Source organism: Phocoena sinus, chromosome 6 (genome assembly GCF_008692025.1).
Source record: "Phocoena sinus isolate mPhoSin1 chromosome 6, mPhoSin1.pri, whole genome shotgun sequence".
Taxonomy (NCBI): Eukaryota; Metazoa; Chordata; class Mammalia; order Artiodactyla; family Phocoenidae; genus Phocoena; species Phocoena sinus.
This window is the reverse complement of record NC_045768.1, coordinates 6,879,195-6,900,605: the sequence shown is the minus strand read 5'-3', so window position 1 is coordinate 6,900,605 and position 21,411 is coordinate 6,879,195. Positions and strand designations below refer to the sequence as shown.

General features: G+C 54.6%; 1 protein-coding gene and 1 long non-coding RNA gene across 2 annotated transcripts; one reads left to right on the top strand and one right to left on the bottom strand.

Moving 5' to 3' along the window:
* Nucleotides 1-4,118: 4,118 nt before the first annotated feature.
* On the bottom strand, nucleotides 4,119-6,831 carry IER5L (immediate early response 5 like). Its single transcript, XM_032636415.1, has one exon. It carries the CDS (start codon nucleotides 6,624-6,626, stop codon nucleotides 5,409-5,411), a length of 1,218 nt encoding a protein of 405 aa, XP_032492306.1. The 5' UTR covers nucleotides 6,627-6,831; the 3' UTR covers nucleotides 4,119-5,408.
* Nucleotides 6,832-12,761: 5,930 nt separating this feature from the next.
* On the top strand, nucleotides 12,762-18,938 carry LOC116755090. The gene is made up of 4 exons (XR_004350231.1): nucleotides 12,762-12,916; nucleotides 15,016-15,158; nucleotides 16,324-16,434; nucleotides 17,124-18,938. It is a non-coding gene; the product is annotated as an uncharacterized LOC116755090 (long non-coding RNA).
* The last annotated feature ends 2,473 nt before the right edge of the window (nucleotides 18,939-21,411 follow it).

Sequence of the window (21,411 nt, the reverse complement as noted above, 5' to 3'; positions counted from 1 at the left end):
GCCAGCACCTTGGCCTCCCCTCACAGCCTTTTCCGTTAGGTCTGGGAGTGCCTGGGGGAGCCACATATGAGCTCCAGCCAAGTTCCTCCATTTTAGCCTCCTTGTGGGTACCCAATGCCCTAGTTCCCCGAGGGTGGCTTCTGTTGCTGCCCCTGTCCTGGGGCCTGCAGCTTCCCCTCCCCTGGTGATTCCTGAGTGGCAACGCTGGGAGGCATCAGATGGCCCTGAGGCCTCATTATCCTGCTAAGAAGCAAGGGAATGTTTCTTCTCCAGAGCTGTGTTGGCTGTACTTAATCACCCAGGCCCTGAAGCAACCATGCCTGTGTCCTGGGTTTCCCCATGTCCCACGTGAAAATGCCTCCTTTTGCTTGGCCTGCAGCCCCTCTCTCTGGAGGACATCTTTGGTCTGTCACCTGTACCACCCTTTTCTGAGAAGAGCGTCCCTTCTCTGCCCATGAGCTTCCAGTGGGCACGACCAAGCCCCGTCCAACCCTGGCTGCAGGTTTGGGACAGGACAGGGTCCTTCCCTGAGATCTTCTGGGTTGGAAACAGGAGAAGAGGACAGTCCTTCTTGGGTGGAAAAGCCATGGGATGGGAGTCCAGGAGCTGCTTCTTACAGCTGTCATGAGAAGTGGATCTGCAGTAGGAGAGTGGCGTGCTCAGTGCAGAGAAGAAAGTCACGGGAGGCAGAGAGAGCATCTGGAGATTTGCCCCTGGATCCAATTGTACCTGAAGCCAGCCGCACCCCTGCCCACGGTACAGTTCAGAGCCACGAACCAAGAAATGCCACCTTTTGCCCAAGTTGGTTCCATTCAAGTCATTGTTCCCTACCATAAAGTACGTGACAAATCCCAGGAAGAGGTCAGTCCCTGCCCTCAGTGGGGTGGGATACAGACACCGCTGTCCTGTGTGTCTCTCCATCCCTCCACCCTGCTAGTTCAGGTTCAGCTGGAACTTAACAATGTTACTGTTTAGACAACATCAACAGCGCATTGTAATATGTTATACATTCTTCTCCACGAGACTGTGAGCTCCAACAGAAAGACTGGCTACTTCTTTGTCATGTGACTTCTGCCAAGATTTCTCATTTCTAAAACTGGGATGCTCACGGTATCTATCTCTGAGAGTAGCTGGGAAAATTAGCTGAGTGAATACATACAGAGGGATTTGCTGTCCCCTTATCTGCTCTTCTTTCTCTCAGTACTCAGCCCAGTGCTTTGCACTGGCCAGGCACTAAGTGGGCACCCTGCAAATGTGTGTCCCGTGCATGGAGATGCAGAAAGACATGCCCCGCACCAGAGCGACACCCACGGACACACACACACACACACACACACATAGGATAGTAGCACTCAGATCTCAGTATGCTACACAGTGACCCTCCTGGGAGCCCAGGGCATCCCCAGCCCCTGGCTTCTCTGGAGGGCAGCCTGCAGCTCTCCCAGGCTATCAGCTGTTATCCCCGCGGCTCCACATTGCTGGGAGCACAGCTCGGAGCCTGGTTCTGCTTTACACCACGTATCAAGGACAGCAGGACCTGTGGTGTTCTAGGAGCTGAGGGAAGTATGTGTGTGCGCGCGTGCGCTGGTTAACTTGGGGGGACCAGGGGCTTGCTGGAGCTCTCGCTTCCAGAACTGCTGCTCTCTGAAAGCTCCGTCTCATCACTCCCTAAGTCCCCCAGTCTCTTCCAATCTCCCTGCTTCCTCAAGTAGCCCCCCACACTAAGTCCTGCCTGGGGGCTCTTGTGGGGTCTGGCTTGGTCTTTTTCCTGGAAAGAACAGGGCTTGTCTGTGGATCTGGGTCTCTGGACTCCTGGTTTGTCTGCTGGCCTGCCCCCTTCCCCCTTTCCCAAGACCCTCACGGCCCGTATCCTCCCCACACCCCCACGCCCCCCCTCCCCTCAGCCTTTCGGTTGCGCTCAGCTGGGGAGTATTATTCTCTCAGGATGTTCTGGGAGAGCACGCTGTGAGCTGTGCCAACCTCAGGGGAGGGGGCGTGGCCTTGAGTGGAGTGAGGATGCTCCTTAGAGCGTCTCGTGTTGGGGACGGTGCATTTGGCCAGGTGCGGCCTTCAGTGTGGTGTGTACTGTAACATCAGCACTGCTTGTGTTACGACTTTGCGTGGAATGTCTTAGTGTGAGAGGTAGGTGGCCAGGGGGTTGTGTTTTGGGTCACTGTGCATTGTGCTCAGGGCATTAACGCTTTGTGTGGCTACCCAAGGTCCCTGGGCCCTGAAAAGATAATTGGGTGGAAGGGCACCTCTCTTCCAGGTGCTTCCCGCGCCCTCCTTCCCCCTTCCCACGGGTTCACTAGATCCTAGTGTGCCTGAGGTCTCTTACCGCAGCTGAAGCTCAGAAAACCTGGCAGAGGAGAGGAGAACCCCGGTCCGGGGTCCTGTTGAGTTTAGAGCTCTTATGTCGTAGGCCACCGCCCACACTCCTTTGCCCCAAGGACAGGTGGGAGTTCCCAAGCCCCTCGGCTGGTCCCTTCCCAGGCCCAGGTCCGCCCTCCCAACAAAGGCGGCCGACCACGTGCCCCCTCCTCCCCGCGGGCCTGGAGTGGGGATGCACGCAGACCCCGGTTCCCGCTCCAGCCAGGGCTAGATCCCGACGCAGCGCTGTGCCCCAGGTGGGCGCCCAGCAGCCCCCAGCAGCCCCGCCGCCCCCGGCTGTGCCTCGCCCACTCCCAGCCGCTGCCGCTGCAGCACCCTGGAAGAGCGCTAGGGGGAGCTCTGGCAACTGGCTTGGTGGATTGAATCAAAACCGCGCATCAAACAGCTCTTCCTCGGACTTGGGGTGGGGGGCAGGATGGGGAGGAGGGCGACACGCCGTTACCCTTCCTCAGCAGCTCCAGACTCTTCCCGTGGGAGGCCGAGGAAACAGCCCTGGGGGGGTGAAGGTGCCTTTCCTCCCCGTAACTCACGCCTCCATAGTCTCCCTCTTCCTCCATCCCCATCGCGGGCCCTTCGCGGCCCCCCGGGCTCTGGAGTGTCCCTGAGAACTTCGCCTCGCGCGACACCGGGACCCAGAGCCCAGCGGGCTCCTGGGACTGGCTTGCGTCCGCCTCTCGGAGACTGGGGTGCGGGGCCTCTCGGCGGCAGCGCCTCCTCTCGCTGCGTGAGGCGTGAAGGCTGGGGTCGGGGACGTGAGTCGTCCTGCGGGGTGGCTCGTGCAGCAAAGCTCAGGGAGCGCAGGGGCGAGAAAGAGAGCGAGAGGGCACTGAGGAGACCGCCAGGGACGGGGTGGGGGGGCGGGGAGAGAGAGAGAGGCACTATCAAATAGCAAGCTGCCACTTTGCTTTTTTTCTTTCTTTCTCTTTCTTCCCCCCCCCCGCCCCTCCGCCCCGGCTTCAATCCTTCCTATCCCCTCTTACGCTGGAACCAACCCGCGCGCCCCCGAGCCCGAGGTGCGGCTCCAGATGTGAATTTGGTTCCGGGGGGAGGACGCGAGCTTCCTCGGGGCCTTGGCACATTCTCCCACTCTGAGGTCATTCCGTAGGTGGTCAGCGGGGAGAGCGCGCCTGGAGCCTTCCTGCCTCCATCCACTGGGGAGGGGAGAGGGAGAAGGGAGGGGCGCGAGGAGGGAGGGAGACGCCGCCAGCACACCACCAAGTGGCACCGAGCAGTGATAACAAACTCAACTTAAAAAAAAGAAAAGGAAAAGGAAAAAACTTCCCCAAGTTGCAGCCCAAGATGTGCGGACGTGCGGGCAGAGGCGCAGGGCGGGGGGTGTGGGTGGCCCGCAAGCCCCCCGGCTGCTCTCCCCAGCCGAAGAGAGCTCAGACGTGAGGCCGACCAGGCCCTGCGCCCCTGGCAGGTCAGGAAATGTGCTGGAGGCTCGCTCGGCTTCCTGATGGAGACCCTGGGGGCGACCGGTTCCCGTGGGGAGCAGGCGCCTCTAGGGAGGGGGGCCCGGGAAGCGCGCAGCGCCGGCTCCTTCCCCAGCAACCAGCACCACACCCCCATTCCGCTCCCACCCCCGGCCCTGCGGTTGTGGGCAGATCCTGCCCTCCCAGGCCCAGGAGAGCTGGGGTTTGCCGGAGGGTAGGGGTCTCTCCTCACCACCCTCTATCCTCCCCTCCACCTCCAGGTTGACCTGAAAACAAGGCACCGCCATCCTCTATAATCGACTTTTTATTAAGATTATAAATTTAAACAAATCTGAACAGTTTTACCCGGTGATATACAATTCAGTATGCACAAAAATACAGGGGAATGAGGGAGAAGGGCCAAGAAAGGAAGGGTTGGCAACTTGTTTTGGAGTCCACATGGTGCTGATGATAGAGAACCAGAGGGGCTGCAGACCAACCCCACCTTTTTACAACAAAAGGCTTTAAATTAAACAAGATCTATCGAGCTGAAGACACAGGACGGGGTTGTCACAGGCTCGAACAATGCTGGTTTCATGAAATGCAACCGAAGGCTGAACCAGGACAGTGCAACTTAGAAGCACACACACAAACACCACATCTGACCAGGAACTTAGTGAAAAGTCTCCAACGCAGTCGGCGGTCCCGGCCCCTCCCTCCCTCGGGGCCGCCGGAGATCCAGGTGAAGGAATCGACTTCCTTTTTTGTTTAGTGAGGACCGCAGTGCTGGGCATGATGGGAAATGTAGTCGGCTGTGCCCGCTCCCCACCCCTTCCCCAAACAGTGTCCGAGAGTGTCGGGGTGTCGGGCGCCACCCCCGAGTCTGGAAGACGGGTGGAGGAGGGGAGGAGAACAGAGCCAGAGGGGCGGGGAGAGGAGGGGTTCAAGACACCCGCCCCGCGAAGAAAAGAAAAAAAAAGTTGAAGTGTTTTCATTTCTGCCTTCTCATTTTGAGAACTTTGGAGGCCGCCCCCAGAGAGGAAATGTGACCCAAACGTCCCTTTCGGAGATAGAGTTTGCCTTTGTTTTTGCTCAGGATTTCACAAGACCCATTCCTCACCCCACGGAGGAACTCGGGAGAACGGAGCGCCGGGCTTCCTAGGTCTGACAACTGATTGGAATCGGAGCCCCGGGCCCCGCGCCCTCCTGCGCTGCGCCCCCAGCGCGCCCCGGCGGTCCGGGCGCCCTGCCTCGCCCCCGGCTGCCCGGCAGCTCCGCCGGGCAGCAGCCCTTCCTCACGTGGCTGGCTCCTCTCTAAACACCACTGCAATCACTACAATAAAAAGAAAAAAAAAAGAGTAGGAGAAACACAAAGCATACTTAAATAGGCGCTTTTTCTCTCTGCAAAAATAAAGTCCAAGATCTTAGATTTCTTTTTCTTTTATTTTACAATTTATAAAACATCAGCCATCTCCCTCTGCTCGCCCCCAGCTCAGCCCCGAGTGGCCGGGTGCCCGTTCGTTCCCTCCTCTCGCCCCTTGGCCGAGTCTTTGTCTGTCCCCAGCCCCGCGGGGCCCCGGGTCCCCGTGCCCTCGGGGGTCCCTAGAAGGCGACAATGGCTCGAGTCCAGGCGCCGAGGCTGGCGAGCGCCTGCTTGGCGCACAGCTGCCCGTTGAGCGGCGGCGGCTGCTCAGAGGAGTCCGGCTGTCGGCTCACTAGCCCGGAGAAGCCCGAGCCAAAGATGGAGATCAAGTTTGAGATGTTGGACGCGTCCGGGGACGAGTCCGGGCAGAAGTCCTCGAAGCGGGCGCGCTTGCAGGGGGCGAACGGGACGCCCCCGGGGGGCTCGGCCCCCAGGTCGCCCGCGTCCTCGTCGTCGTTGTCCTCCTCCTCCTGGCCTGGGTAATACTTGCGCTTGCAGCCGGCGGCGGACGCCAGGCCGGGTCCCGGGGCGCCCTGGCCACAGCAGGGGCAGTGGGCGGAGGCGCAGCAGTCCTGGTGCAAGTAGCCGTTCTCCACCGTGGTCACCACGTGAGTGTCCAGGTCCAGCACGGTGGTCTGGCTGCTGCAGTGCACGCCGAAGTCCGAGGGGGCCGGGTACGCGCCCCGGTAGAAGCCGGGGGAGGAGGCGGGGGCCGGGGAGGCGGGCGGGGAGGCGGCGGTAGCCGCCTGAGGGGCGGCCCCTGGGGGCGCGGAGGGCGCGGAACAGGCGGCCGAGGCGCGAGGGTCCCGCTGGCAGAGCGCGGCGGGCGCGGGCGGCGGCAGCGGCAGCGGCGCAGGACCCGGCTGCAGCGGCTCCAAGGGCTGCCCGCGGTGGGGCGCGCCGTGCGGCGGCTGGAGCGCGGCGCACCCGGGCAGCTCCGAGAGCGCCCCCGCGCCGCCCGCGGGCGCCCCGGCCGCCGCCGCCGCGCAGCCCCTGGGCGCAGGGTGCTGGTGCTGGTGCAGCTGCTGCTGGAGGTGCAGCTGGTGGAGCTGGTGGAGCTGGTGCAGCTGGTGCCGGGCGACAGGTTCGCGCGCCTCCGCGTCCCCGCCGCCGCCAAGTTGGAGCGGGCCGAAGTCGGCCGCGCTGGCCGGCATGCCCGGCGCCGCGTACGCGAGGTGCTGGTGCTGGTGGTGGGGCGGCTGCTGCTGTTGCTGCTGCTGCTGGCGCCGGTAGAGCTCGGCGTAGCGCTCGCTCAGGTAGAGCTGGCGCGCGTTGCGGAGCACGTAGGACACCAGGAGGTTCTTGTGCAGCTTGATGCCGCCGCGCTGGGTCCGGGAGCTGTGGATCTTGCGCAGGGAGATGCTGATCAGGCTCTGGGCGTCCAGGGCGCACTCCATGCTCCCGCGGAGACGGCTGCGGCGGAGCAGCCGCGACCGCTGCTGCTGCTAATGCTGCTGCTGTTTCGGCCTCCAGCCGGCCTCCGGGACGCGCTGGTCAGGGGAAACGGAGTCCGGGTCAGCGGGTCGGCTGCGCTCCGAGAGGAGCCGCCACCATGCGCTGCGCGCCACCCGCGGGCTCGTGCTCCCCAGACGGCGCCAAAGCAATGAGCCTCGGCCGGCCCCGGCCCCAGCTATTTAGCCGGGCGTCCGGGCCCCGCCCCACACCGGATGAGCCAATAAGAGTGCCCCAAACCTCCCGAGTGACAGACGCTACCCGCCCCGGGGCCACTAGACTGGCCAATCAGACCAAGGCGGTTCCTTTGTGCTATTCAAATACCGAACGGACCCCGGGCCTCCAACGCCGCCGCTGCCTCGAATGTTCTCCTGTGGCTGCGGCGCCGCGCGGGACTCGGAGCCACCGAGGCCGCTGTCTGCGACATGGGTCGCCTCGCAGCCGCCACGTTGGAGCCCGCGGCCGCCCTCGGCCTAGTTCCTGGGAGCCGGGGGTCGGCTCACCTGCGTGCTGCTGCTACGGCTCCTCCCCCTTCCGCACGGCTGGGCCTCACCTGCGGCAGGTGAGCGCGGCTCCCATTCCCGGCCACGCGGCACCTCCTTTCATACCTACCGCCCCCGGGTGACCCGCGGGACGCAAGGTTTTTGCAAGAGACTAGTGGGGCCGCCGGCTTGACCTTTGGGGACTCCTCAGGAGAAAGAGATTTCGAGGTACCCTCAGCCGCCGAGTATGTTGGGCCTGACTCCTTGACTTTTGGGCTGAGGAGATTCAGAGAACACTCGGGGAAGGGCCGGCCTCCCCATTTGTCTGACGGGAGAAACCAAAACATGGTGAATTTTGGTCTCCTCTGATAGAGGAGGCTTGGAGGCGTGCCCCTCGCAAACCGCTGAGGTCTAAAGGCGTTCCGAGAGCTGACATCCAGTGTCCTAATCACCGGTTCTGTAACCTTTCCTTGCCTTCCTAACTAATAATAATGACACTAGGGACTGTTATTAAGTGCCTAGGATGGGGCCGGCCCTGCCAGAAGCGCCCTGACTCCCTCCCTGTGACTGCAGGCAGAGCGGGGACCTGAGTCTCTGAGGAGTGGGGTGACTCGTGGGAATCCCACAGCTCCTAAGGGGCAGGGCTCGGATTGGTACCAGGACTGTGAGCTCCAGACGGGAGGCGAATACCAAGGGCCGAGGCACTCGCCCTCTTAACTTTTGTTGACACTTTTGTTTTCCTTCTTGTCCTGAACCATTTCACGGGTCACCTCCTCCCAGCTGGGGCCTGATATGGTGGGGACGATCTCCAGGGCGCTCTCCTCCTGGACTGGGAAGCCTGAAAGGGGGTGACTGCTGCTCAAAGGGGGGGTTGGGGTCCAAGGCGCCTGGGTGGGAGGGTGTCTTTGAAGTGGTTTGCCTGAGGGTTGGCCCCTGAAGGAGGAAGAGGCTTCACAGAGAGTATGAGGGCTAGGTGGGCCTTGGGGGCGGTTGGGGGCGGGGCTGGGGTGGGACGAGGTCCCAGGAGCAAACTTCCTGCTCTTTCCCCCTCTCCTTGGGATTTCTTCTGAGTTTCCTCTTTCGTTGGGCCTGTTGTCCTCAGCACCTACTTCATCCCTTGGCAGGAGTAAAGAGACCCAGCCAGCCCATTCTGTACTTTCTGGGTCTCCCCTCAGACTTAAGAATTCTCCAGGTTTGTTTCCTCAAACAATTTTTCAGCATCTACTCAGTGCCAGGCATCAAGGGTAAAAACAGATTTAGGGAGCACGTACCCCACTTTTCAGATGAAACTTGGGACACTGACAGTGGAAGGGACTTGCCTGAGGTCCCACAGCTCCAGATCCAGTGCTCTGGCCTTTCCATGCCATCTGTGAACAATCTCAAACTGGTCTGAGCCCCTGTGATCAGAAGCACCTCTTCTGCCCCCACCCAGAGAAGCCAGGATTGACATTTTAGGGGAACTGTGAGAAAGGGCATCTTCTATACTATTGGTGATCTGGTGATAGGAACACACAGGAGTGGAACTTGTTTATGTGACAGTACCTGTAAGAATAAAAATATACTGCTCCTTACTTCCCCAGGGCCTGTCTTGACACACAAAGCCTTCGTTCGTTTATTTATTTGTTTTTCTTAAAGTAAATTTATTTATTTTTGGCCGCGTTGGGTCTTCGTTGCGGTGCGTGGGCTTCTCATTGCGGTGGCTTCTCTTGTTGCGGAGCACGGGCTCTAGGCACGTGGGCTTCAGTAGTTGTGGCACGTGGGCTCAGTAGTTGTGGCTCGCGGGCTCTAGAGTGCAGGTTCAGTAGTTGTGGCGCACGGGCTTATTTGCTCCGCGGCATGTGGGATCTTCCCGGACCAGGGGTTGAAACTGTGTCCCCTGTATTGGCAGGTGGATTCTTAACCACTGCGCCACCAGGGAAGCCCCCATTCGTTTATTTTTGAAGTTCACCTCTGAGATATCATTAGCATGTGGAGGGAAGCGGGAGGTCCTATCTGGTTCTACCGTCACGTCTGGGACCCATGGCGTCTGGCACATTGCATGATTCCAAGAATGTAATTTTTTTTTAACGTCTTTATTGGAGTATAATTGCTTTACAATGGTGTTAGTTTCTGCTTTATAACAAAGTGAATCAGCTATACATATACATATATCCCCATATCTCCTCCCTCTTGCATCTCCCTCCCACCCTCCCTAATCCCACCCCTCTAGGTGGTCACAAAGCGCGGAGCTGATCTCCCTGTGCTATGCGACTGCTTCCCACTAGCTATCTATTTTACATTTGGTAGTGTATATATGTCCATGCCACTCTCTCACTTTGTCCCAGCTTACCTTTCCCCCTCCCTATGTCCTCAAGTCCATTCTGTACGTCTGCATCTTTATTCCTGTCCTGCCCCTAGGTTCTTCAGAACCTTTTTTTTTTTTTTTTAAGATTCCATATATATGTGTTAGCACACGGTATTTGTTTTTCTCTTTCTGACTTACTTTACTCTGTATGGCAGACTCTAGGTCCATCCAACTCACTACAAATAACTCAATTTCATTTCTTTTATTGGCTGAGTAATTTTCCATTGTATATATGTGCCACATCTCAAGAATGTGTTATTAATGCTGATTTTGGACCTTCATTCTGTGCTTGCTGAGAATTTGTTGGGGGAAACTAAGACTTTGAGTATATGTATCTTGCTCAAGGTCACTCAGCCAAGAAGAGGTTGAGGCAGGATTTGAACCCAGGTCTGTTTCCAGGATTGGAACTTGCTTTAGGTTCTTTGAAATCAGCTGCTTGCTTCTGCCTTGGGTGGATCTGAGTCCAGTTCTCAGGGCTCAGCTCATGGCGAACGTAACCTTGACTTCATCAACACCCCACCACTATTCCTGACAACTGCTGTGAGACCAGGGCCTGCAGGATCTGTGAAGGAGCAAATCTCTCTCCAAGCTCAGCTCATCATCGACAGCCATTCTCACAGCTGCACCCCCTAACCCTGGGGGTCCAGATGGGACACCAGGTAGGGATGGAAATGGATTCCCTAGCTACAGGCTGGGGGCAGGGGAGCCAGGCCCCCCCTCCCCCCCACTTAGCCTCTGCCCCAAGGTGAGTTTGAGCTCTGCTAAGGCTCTTCCACTCCCTGGGGCCAGCTGAGAAGTGGTCAGCCCCGTCTGCGTGGCCCCATTCTTTGGGCCCTCCTGTCTGGGGCCCGCATTCACTTGGTCTCCCCTCCTTCTCAAGAATCAAGAAGTGGCTAGTGGGGAGGGCTGAGCAGTTGTCCAGATTAATAAAACCCTTGATCTTTTTTGGGGTGGCCTGGACGGGGGAGTTGCTGCAGCTGTCGTAAGAAAACACTTGCTGCAGGAGGCAGTGGAACAGCTGAGCTCTTTGGTGCCCTGGGAGTAGCGAAGATTGGGGGGCACACAGTAGGAATTCACAAACGTTTATAGAATAGGTGGGTCACACATAAGGCTTCTGTTCGGATGTTCAACGGCTCAGAGCAGGGTACTACAGACCGTCCAGGGCACTGGGTGTACACGTGTGTGTGAGTATCTGCGTCCACACGTGTGCCGGGGGGCAGGTTTGAGTGAGACCAGGCTTCTTGGAATGAAGGGCTGGCCTTATTGGTCTGGGGCACCTGAGAAAGGTTGGGGCGCTCACCTTTTCCCCCCGGAGCTGGGAGATTACATCTGGCCCTGAGTCACCGCTCCCTGGAGGAAGTTAATTAATGCCTAAATATTTACCGAGGGTCTGCTGGGACAGTGTGGAGCAGGGCACAGAACCTATCGGGACCTGGGCTCCCATCAAACCCCAGGTGGTGTCAGCCCCACAGTGGAGCCCTGAACACTTTGAAATGCCACATATGCCTGTGGGCACCTTTTGGTCGCCCAGTTCAGAAGTGGGAGACATGCCAGGAAGGACCCTGGTCAGCTTTGGGACTTGCCTGGTGGGTTCCCAGGGATTGGTTTGGCGAAGAGGCTGCAGAGACAAAAGGTTAATTGAGGGTTTTGTATTGGGTGGCGGGGGAAGGGGGAGAGAGATTTGGAATTGACATATTCATTCCTTTGTTCAGTGGCCCAAGAGGTATTTCCAGAACACTACTCTGGAATTCCTGCAAATGGGTCGGGGGAGCAAGACGTGATCCTGCCCTCAGGAGGCCACAATTCAGAGGGAAGCAGACAAGATAAACAGACCAGATGACACAGAGCGATAAGTCTGTGATAGGAAGGTCGGGGCTGGAGGAGGGCAGGGGAGAGACCCCAAAGCTGGCCTGGAAAAGGCTTCCTGCAGGAAGCTGAGACTGGGAGGCCCAGGAGGGGGAGGAGCCTTTCACCAGAGAGAACAGCTTGAGGCCCAGGGCCTGGTATGCAGTAGGCACTCAATAAACATTTGTGAAATAAATCAGTCAATAAATGTAAGTATGCAGAAGACACTTAGAATTGGAAGGGTCCTAGGCATTGGGCTGCCCCCATCCCTAATTTCAGATGGGTAAACTGAGGTCCAGAGAGGAGGAAGGATGTGCTGAGGTGTCGCCCCGAGCTGGGACTGGAACCCCGACGTCCCACCTCCCAGTCCAGCCTCTGGCTGCCCCAGCTTGCTGTCTCCATGGCTTGGAGTGGGCGTTGCTCCGTGGGGACTGAGATTTGGGACTGTTGACAGTGGCAGAGAAGGCATGGGGCACAGCTGACCACAGGGGTCACTGCTGAGTCCCCTCTGAGGCTGTGGAGCCAGTGGTGTTTGGACGAGAGAGCCCCCTGCTGTACCCCAAGAAGGCTGTTCTGTGGCTGATGGGCACTGGGAAGCTTGGCTGGGGTCCTGGGGCCGGGGAAACCCTCCTTCTGCCCTGAAGAACCGTCATCCTGTCACTGTCCCAGGCCCAGGTTAATGACAGGTCTGTGTTTGCCCAGCATGGTCCTGGGCAACAGGCTTAGTGCCCAGGAAGACATCATGGCTCCTGGCTTCAAGGTCCTCAAATGTAATGTGGAAGGTTGACAGCAGCTTGGCTTTTTGGAGCTCTTGCTCTGTGCCAGCCACCGGGCCAAGCGCGTCGCACGCTGGTCTCCTTGAAGCCCCACACCAACCTCTGGGGCAGGTTTGGTTATCATCTCCATTTTATGGATGAAGCAACTGAGGCACAGAGAGCTTGGGTGATTTGCCTGGGGTCACAGAGCAAGGAGGGAGAAGTGACTGCAATCCCAGGACTCTGGGGAAGTGGGGGCACCGGGAGCAGCAGGGGAGGACTGGAGACCCCCGCTGCTACTTTTGAATGATTTCTGTACTTATGGATGGAATGTGCATACAGGGCGGATGTGATCTCTCACCTGGGGTCTCTGCCCGAGCACCTGATACCAGCTGGGTGCCCATTTGTTTGTGCACTCACCCATTCCTTCATGTATTCATTCACTCACTCAATAACCATGGACTAAATACTGGCCAATGAGCAGGCGCTGTGCTAAGAACACCAGGCAGCTCTCCCTGCCGGAGCAGGGCTGAGGATCCTTTTAATCTCCTAGGCCAACCCTGATTGATTGGTAGTGTCTGCCCGGAACCCTGGGTTGAAAGGGATTTGGTGCGTGCTCCAGTTGATTAGTGATGTCTGCCAAGGGCTCAGCTGGGAGCCTTTACGGCAAACCTGCTGGGTAGCTGCCCCTGGGATGAGGATGGAGTGTCTGTTCAGCGCTTTGGACATCTGGGCCGGTTCAGCAGACAGAGTGGGTCTGGAGGTCAGGAGAAACGGGTTCTAGCCCCAGATTGGCCTATTATCCTCAGGTAATGCGCATGGCCTCTCTTGGGCCTCAGTTTGCTCATTTGTCACCTTCCTCCAGGAGGCACTGTGAGCATCAAATGACCGGAAAGTGCTTTGAAGAGTTGAGGGGATTAGTTCTGAGACGGGACACTCCCACTCCCCCACCCCTCTTTTCCTTTCTCAAAATCCTGCCAGAAGCAGACCAGAGTTAATCCTGGGTCAGCCGTGTGTGTGTGTGTGTGTGTGTGTGTGTGTGTGTGTGTGTGTGTGTGTGTGTGTGTGTGTGTGTGGGTGGCTGGGGGGTGGCTCAGAGGTTCCTGGCTCAGAGTTGTTTTTATAACTCACTTAGTACAGACCTTTGTCCCCTCACCGGCCTCAGCTGGGAGTTGCTAAGGAGTGAGAAGCTCCTTGGATCTTAGGAACTGAATCTGAGATTTTTTTTTTCATTTGAGTAGTGGGAGCTGGTGTATGTGCCACCTGCCACCCCCACCTCCCTACTCAGGGAATAAAACTATAGACCATTGTGCCAGGCACAGAACTATGTTTAATATGGATTTTTTCATTAATCCTCAAGACAATCTAATGAGGTGGGTAGCACAATAATCCCCATTTCACAGTTGAGGAAACTGAGGCCCAGAGAACTGAAGTTCTGGGGCCACACATCTCCTGGCTGCTGCTGGTCCGTGGGTACCAGACTCTGATCCAAGCTAGAGAAAGACTGTCTCATCCATTCTTGACCAGCTGTACCTCGTCCTTGGTCTTTTGTCCATTCATCCATTTACTCATTTGTTCACTTCATCCTTTTGTTCCTTCACAAATATTAAGTGCTTACTGTGTGCCAGGCTCTGCATCAGCTCCTAGAACCAGGATAACCTCTCTCTCAAGCACCTTACTTAGATTCCAGACCAGACAGGAAACACAAGGAATAAGTAAGCAGATAAATAAACAAGATTGCAATGAGGGTGATAAAGAAGTAAACAGGGCTTTGTGATGGAGACTTGTGGCAGGGGGGTGACCAGCCTCGAAGGCACACTGGTCACAGGGTCCCAAGCTCCCAACTCTCCCCTGGCCCCTCCCCCACCCCCGGCCTTCCCCAGGCCCAAGTCCCTGCTTTGCTGGCCCGAACTCTCCAGCAATCTGTCCTGAGCTCGGGCTGCACTCCCGGCCCTCCTACTCCCCACAACTGGTGAATTTTTAATGCTGCTTACATGGAACAAAGCAGAGTTTTTGTTTTTGTTTTGAGAGCATTTCTCAAAAAACCCCCATTTCTCAAGGGTGCATTATGCGCGCACGCGTGTGTATGTGTGCGTGCACGTGTGTGCGTGTGTGTGTGTGTAGAGTGAGAAAGAGACAGCCCAGTGAGTATTGATCAACTGTCCTCAATTCATCTCCTGAGTTCCTTTTTATTTAAAAATTGTTTAAAACGTGGGGCTAAGTAGTATCTCAGTTCGGGACTTTGTGCTGGTGAAAGGGCACCTGGGGGGGCCCTCGACATCCATGTCCTAAGCAAACCCACCTAGTTCCTGGGGGACCCAGGCCCCATCATTACGTTTGTCATACAGATGAGGAAACCGAGGTGCAGAAACAAGAAGTATCTGTGTGGGTCCTCCCGCTAATGAGTGGTGGAGAGGGAGGCAGGAGTCACATGGCTCCACACTGCCTGCCCCATCACACACTCACACACACTCACTCACATGTGCATGCGCGTGCACGCGCACACACACACACACACACTCACTCTCAGGGCTAAGTGAGTTACCTAGTCACAGCTCTGGCCTCAGGAAGGGTGGAAATGAGGGAAGGAGCCCAGCCTGTGACCTCAAAGGGGCTGGGATTAATCTGGCCGAGAGGGAGGAGGGGGAGAGAGACTTACAGGTTGGAGAGTGAACCCGTGTGGTTTGTGCTGGGGGGTCAAAACCTTTCCCCAGAACTGACCCTAGGATGTAGCAAAGTGGGTCTCTGCCTCGTGTCCTTGGTGGTGGCTCCCAGTGCCCTCCCCTTAGCCTATTTATTGAGCACTTACTGTGTACTAGCCACCAAGTTCTTGACATGAATCATCTTGTTGGAGCCTCATGGTAGAATCTATGACTGAAGTACTTTTATTATCGTGCCCACTTTACAGAGGAGGGTGCTGAGGCTCAGAGAGGTGAACTGACTGGAATCTAGACTGGCTTGCCTCCACACGTGGCTCCTTTAACCCTGACACCTGGGGAAGCAGATGGCAGGAAGAAGAACGTGGCTCCGGGACTCTGAGAGCTGAGGCTGGTGAATATCCGTGTGAACTTGTGAACCTTTGATGTTGTTCTGGTTCATCTTTTCAGCCTGATTTCGCTGGTTCATGGTGCTCAGGGTTGGGAGGTGGTTTGCCCCATCACTGATCCTCTCGGGACAGCAATGGCCCCAGCCTAGAGCCTCATCTCCCCTTTGTGCTGCCTCTTCGTAGCAGGGTCTTTCCTCAGTGCCTGGTTTTCCTCCTTGGCAGTGAGGAGATCTTTAGTCCCATTCATTTGAAAATGGGAATGATTTTCATAAAGGTCTGGGTGAGTGGGGCTATGCTCTGCTGCAGTAACAAATAGTTCCTGAAATCTTAGGGACTTGACCCAATAACAGTTTCTTTCTATCTCAGTCCAATGGATCAGACGGCTGTCCTCCAGCCTCCTCCCATTGTCAGTTCCACCATACCATACTTTGTTGCTTTCAGCCTTGCACACGGGGGAGGCAGGAGCCAGTATGTGCTTGATGCTGCAGCTTGTCTCACGGTGAAGTCTAAATTTGCATTCTTCCCCTCCATTGGCCAGAATGGAGTCACATGGCACCACCTACCTGCAAGGGAGGCTGGACAGTGTAGTCCTCAGTTGCACGCAGGAGGCAGACGGCCCGGTTCAGTGAATACACAGCTTTGTCACTGACGTGAAGGCCTTGAAGAAAGCGAAAGCAGAGCTTCACCCATTTGTGGACCACAAAAATAAACTGAAAAGCTCTTATCTGGGGACAGGGTGGGGAGGGCTTCTTATCACATGGCTACCAAGAAAAGTTTATTTTTTTAAGCATGTCTGTCTGTCTTCCCTCCTAGACTGTAAACTCCCTGTGGGCAGAGTCCACAAGCAACTCTCTGTGCTTGATACCTTATTTAGTCCCTAGCCAATAACAGACGCCCAACTTCTCTCTGTTCAATGAACAAACATTATCTGTGCGAGAGGATACTGGTGAACAACTGTTTTACCTTTCCATGTATCGGATATGGACAAAAATATTTTTTAACATCAGTCTAGAATGGAAGTCCCTTTTGAAAAGAAAAAAAAAAGTTTTAACCAGTCTTGTCCTTTCTTCGTGGTGAGCACAGTTTTTTACCAACAAGTGTCATTCATTGCTGATTTGTTCTTTGATTCTTTGATGACTGGAGGGAGAGACTGATACACTCTTTCGACAGATATTTGTGGAGTGTCTGCTATGTGCCAAACCCTTTCAAGATATTAGGGAATCGGAAAGGACAGTCATTCTCCAGTGGATGCAATATACTCGCAGATGAGGCTATTCCAAGGTAATGAAATCAGACACCATTTAATTCTTTGGAACCATGGCTTGATTTCTCACCTGTAGTACCAAGCACTGAATTTAATCTATTCTAAGGCACCTACTCCCCGCCCTGCCCTTCCCCCCCCGCCCCGCCCCCATCTAATACCTCTGAAATTGTGTTGTGTCTTAGCATTGATAACATCTTAGATCTGACAACGTCTGGGTATTTTACTCATTGGACTAATTAACATTTATAAGGCGCATCATGCAACACACCGAATCAGCCCACATTTAGTGACTCTGTTGTTAAAGGCAGCCCATTTGGTATTTTCAGAGTCACGGAGAAGGGACGGAACCATCATTTACTGAGAACTGAGTGCCTATGAGGCACAGCGCTCGCTGGTTCCCAGCACAGGACTTTCAAACACCCCGTCAGGCAGTTTGTTGTATCATCCCCAATTCACAGAAGAAGAGACCAAAGCTTTTCTAGAAACCCTCACTGGAAGCGCTGGGGTTCCAACCTGGTGCTGTTCTATCCCATGTTCTGAATCATCCCTCCACCACTCTGTGCAGACACCCACCTGAGATGTAGTCATCAGGCCCATTTCCCAGATGAGGGTACTGAGGTGTACAGAGCTTACCTGATTTGCTTAAATGTACAGAGTCGGAAAGTGGCAGAGATGGGGTTTGAACTCAAAGTCTTTCCTATTCCAGAACCCAAACGCTTCACAACTCTACTCTCCTGCCTTTGGCTTCTTCTTTCTTCCTTTGAAAAGGAGGCTGGACTGACTGGGGAATCATCCTGAGACTGGACCTTGAAGCGAGTCTGTTTGAGCCCCTCCATCTCCAGGGGTCTGCATGAGGCTGCTCACCTCTTGGCCCAGAGGGACTCGAGGTGCCGACGAAGATGAAAAGGCAGCTGGTAAATCAGTGATGGCAGCCAGCCTTGCTTACAGCTCCGGAGGGGCCTGGATAAGGGGAGGTGATCCCTGTAGTGAACCTTTCAGTGGGACTTGAGCAGTTTTGGAAATTTGATGGATAACAAGTGTATAACACTGAGAGTGGGCTTTGCGGTGAGGTTCCTGACACAGGTTCCAATTCTTCTCCATCCAGGAACAGACCTGGGGTTTGAATGGCACTGGCTCCACCCCCGGCTCCAGGACTGGCCACCCCATCCCTCTACTGGGCAGCAGGGGGACATAACCCGAGTCAAAGCCAACCAGTGGAGGGTTCGGGTACTGTTAGGTTAGAGCAAAGCTCAGGACTTTTTTTGCTATGAGGTGGGAATTTCCGTCAACCGCATTTTACAGACAGGAAAGATGAAGCTAAGAAAGTAGGATAGATTGGATTATTGTTCAGCAACTCTTCAGTCCCCTTCTTCTTGAGGCAGAATAGATTTTCCTGTCCCACTGACTTTGTCATTGGCCACGTGACTTACTTTGGCCAACAGACTGTTAGTGGAAGAGACAGGATGCCTCTTGAGAGGAAGCCTTAGGAGACATCACACGCTCCTGCCCTATGTCTTGCCTATTTGTGTTCTGTCACAACAGAATATATCCCATTTGGATTCTGATACCAAAATAATGTGAAGACACACGGGGCACACTTGAGCCCAAGCCACAGCCTGGAGTCAAGTTCAACTGACCTACGGCCTGAAACAGAACTACCTAGTTGAGTCCAGCCTAGATCAACCAGTTGCAGTCAACCTCCAGACCAATGAGAATAAATGTGTAGGTCTCTGAGGGCTTGGGGTTGTTTGTTAAACAGCATCATTATGGCAAAAGCTGACTATTCCATAAGTGTTAAGTGATTCTGTGAAGGTCACACAGCTAATGAACGGAAGAGCCAGAGTCTAGAATTTTGGCCTCCCTATTCACTGCTTAACTGCAGTTTTCAGGTAGAGGAACCAGTAATGAGAACAGAACTGGGACTGAGGGTTCTCTGTAGGCATGACGAACTTCCTCTAGCTTGCTTTCTTTATCTGTCTACTGGAAATAGCAAACCCAGTGTATATGTACGCATCTCTGCTACTCCTGTGATTTCATCACCATACATCTCAAGTTTGGAGATGGTGAGTTTTGGGAAAGAAAACTGTATTAGCAATCTTTCTTTTGTATGAACTTTAAGGAACCTTGGCAAGACAACTAGACTGATGTTTCTCCCCTTACTGAGGGCCGTTTGATGGGTAAGCCAACTTTCTGTTAAAAGAATCTCTTTCTTAGGGACTTAATATCCTTTAGGTATATTTATGGATATGAATTTTCCTTTGAGTATTGCTTTGGCTGCATCCTATAAGTTTTAGTATTCAACGCTCTCATTTTATTTAATGTCCAAATAGTATGAAACATCTAAGTAGGCTGTAATTTCCTTTTGAATTCCCTCTTTATCTCGAGTTATTTGGAAAAGAGTTTTCAAATTTCTACCAAGTTAGATTAGAAGAACCCTCTCTAGCTATTAATTTAATTTTTTTATTTCACTGTGTTGAGAATGTGTTTTACTTTGGAATTTGTTGAAATTGTCTTTGTGCCTGAATACCATGTTTATCATTTAAATGTTCTGTGGGATTATTATTTTCAAGAGTGCAAGTTTTCGACAGCTCCAAGTACCTGCAAATACTTGCACTCCAGGTAAAAGTAATCAAACACCTCACCCTACTGCCGCTCCTTGGTATCATACACAAGTGACTGAAAATTAGGGCACATTTGTTTTAAGAGAAAACTCCCCAAGGTCCAGCCCAGCTAGGGGTCTGTTCTGTTGGTGACTTTGGGCTCCATCTCTTCCTCTGAAGAGATGGGTTTTGTTGGTTGGCTCCTGCAGTGTTTGTCATAACAAACATGAATGAATCCTGCAAAGAGGGGGTCCAAGTGGAAGAAGCAGTTAATTAATATTTGACTCCTGCTGGGCATGTGTGGGGGTGGGTAGAAGAGGCTGATTTTTGGTTTTCTAGTTTATTCACTTTTCTGCTTTCCCTTCTGCTAGTTACTGCATTAGGCTCTCCTCTTTGTTGATAAAATTTGCATTTTAAAAATGATCTGGGAGGTACTGAATAACTATTTGGTCACAGTGAATTTTTCACAAATTAATAATGCTCCAGCTTCTTGCACAGATTCCGGGCCATTTCCTGGGCTCTGGTGGAGGTCTGGGCCATTGCTTCATTGCTGTGGCCGGTTACTAGCTGAGTGTGTGGAATACCAGTCACCATTATTTACTCGCAGGGCTCTTCCCCCTTGCTAAACACCCCTGTGCATCTTACCATCTCCAGAGCTATGCTATGGGGGTGGGACATATACTCCTCCATTTTCCAGATAAGGAAACTGAGACTTGAGCAGGTTAAGTCAGTGGTTCTCAAACCTGGCTGTGCCTCAGAACCACCGGAGGGCCTGTTAATTATGCAGAAGCTTGGGAGGGAGAGTGTCATCACACTGACTCTTACGAGTCTAACCACCCCAGACTCCCCTCCGGTCTCAGCTGCCAGCCAGCACTGCCTGCCTCCCAGGGGCAGCTGGGGATTCTCTGGTGGGGGTGGGGGATGCGATGGGTTCCAGAGGTGAGAGAGGTAGGAAGAGGTGAGAGCTCTTTGGGAGGAAGCTGCCTTGTATGCCAGGCTGGGACTGGGCGAAAATTCCCGCCCTCACTCCCTGCTCACCCCAAGACGTTCTGGGACCCAGCTGGACCTCATCCAACCTCTCTCCGTCCCCTGAGTCCCAGCCCGTGCTAAGTCCTGAGGAAGACGCTGAGGAGCATGTCGTTTGATGGGGGAGACAGTCATGGGTGGGCTGCCTCCACAGTCAGCCCTCCCCCAAACTCAGAGAACACAGTGGAGCAAGTGTCCAGCCCTCCTGTGGTTCTGCAGGCCTGGGATACAATCCCTTCCTTGCTCCCACCCCTTCAAAATGTCCCTTTCTAACGTCACTTCCTCCAGGAAGCCTTCCTTGATGTCCCCATCAGAACTATTCACTTCTCTTTGTCCCCGTGCCTCTGAGCATCTCTGCTTACCAAACATCCCACGGGTTGGGTTCACACCGATGTCTGTCTCTCCTTCTATCCTTCTCCTACCCTCGATGGCCAGCTCCTCCTGGGAGGAGGCACCTGCTTTGGAGGCAGAAAGACCTGGGGCCCGGTCCTGGGACTACCTGTTGAACTTTTCCCTAGGACCTTGGGAAAAATGATGTCACCTCTTATAGGTTCCGTCCCTCCGTCCCCATAACCGGGGACTACAGTTATGTCTGGCCTCATCCCTTCGGCTCCCAAGCCCTGGCTCTGCCACATGCTCACTCTGTAAATTAGGCCCTGCTATTTAACCCTTGAACCTCAGTTTCCTCATCTGTTAAAAAGGGATAATAAGAGCACCCAGTTCATGGGATGGAGTGAAGATTCAGAGAGATGACACAGAGCTGGTGGTGTCTGGCACAGGAAGGCCAGCCCTTCCCAGATAATAACCAAACCCAGCAGCTTCTTCCTTTGTCGTCCCCTCTGTGGAATTCGGCTTGAAGGTGAGAGGAGCCCCCTTCCTCCCTCACCAGAAAGTAAAGAAGGAAGAATCACAGAGGCCACTGCCTGTGAATCTGACTGCTCCCTTTGCGTACCCATCAAAGTCCACACACGAATTTTTCAGATAGGAAAACTGAGGCCCAGACTGGGGAAGGAACTTGCTCAGGGTCACACAGCGTGGCCCAGGGAGGGCTGGTCAGGAATGCAGGTCTCCTAACTGACTAGATTGTCCACCACTCTTCCTTTTTGGGTTGAGTTTGCAGTTCAGGTCCTACAGTCTCAGGGCTGGTCTGTCCCCTCCATCCATTCACTCCGTCATTCACTTATGTTTATTAAGCAGCTGCTCTGTGCTGGCCCTTCTGCTGAGCACCGTGAGGGTCTCCGAGGTGGCCTGCCGATGAGGCAGGATTTACAGTCAGCTGCAAGTCACAGGAACCTGACCAAGATGGCTTAAACACAGAACCCAGATAGTCCTGGGGGAGGCAGTCAGAGCTGGGCAGCCTCTCGGGAT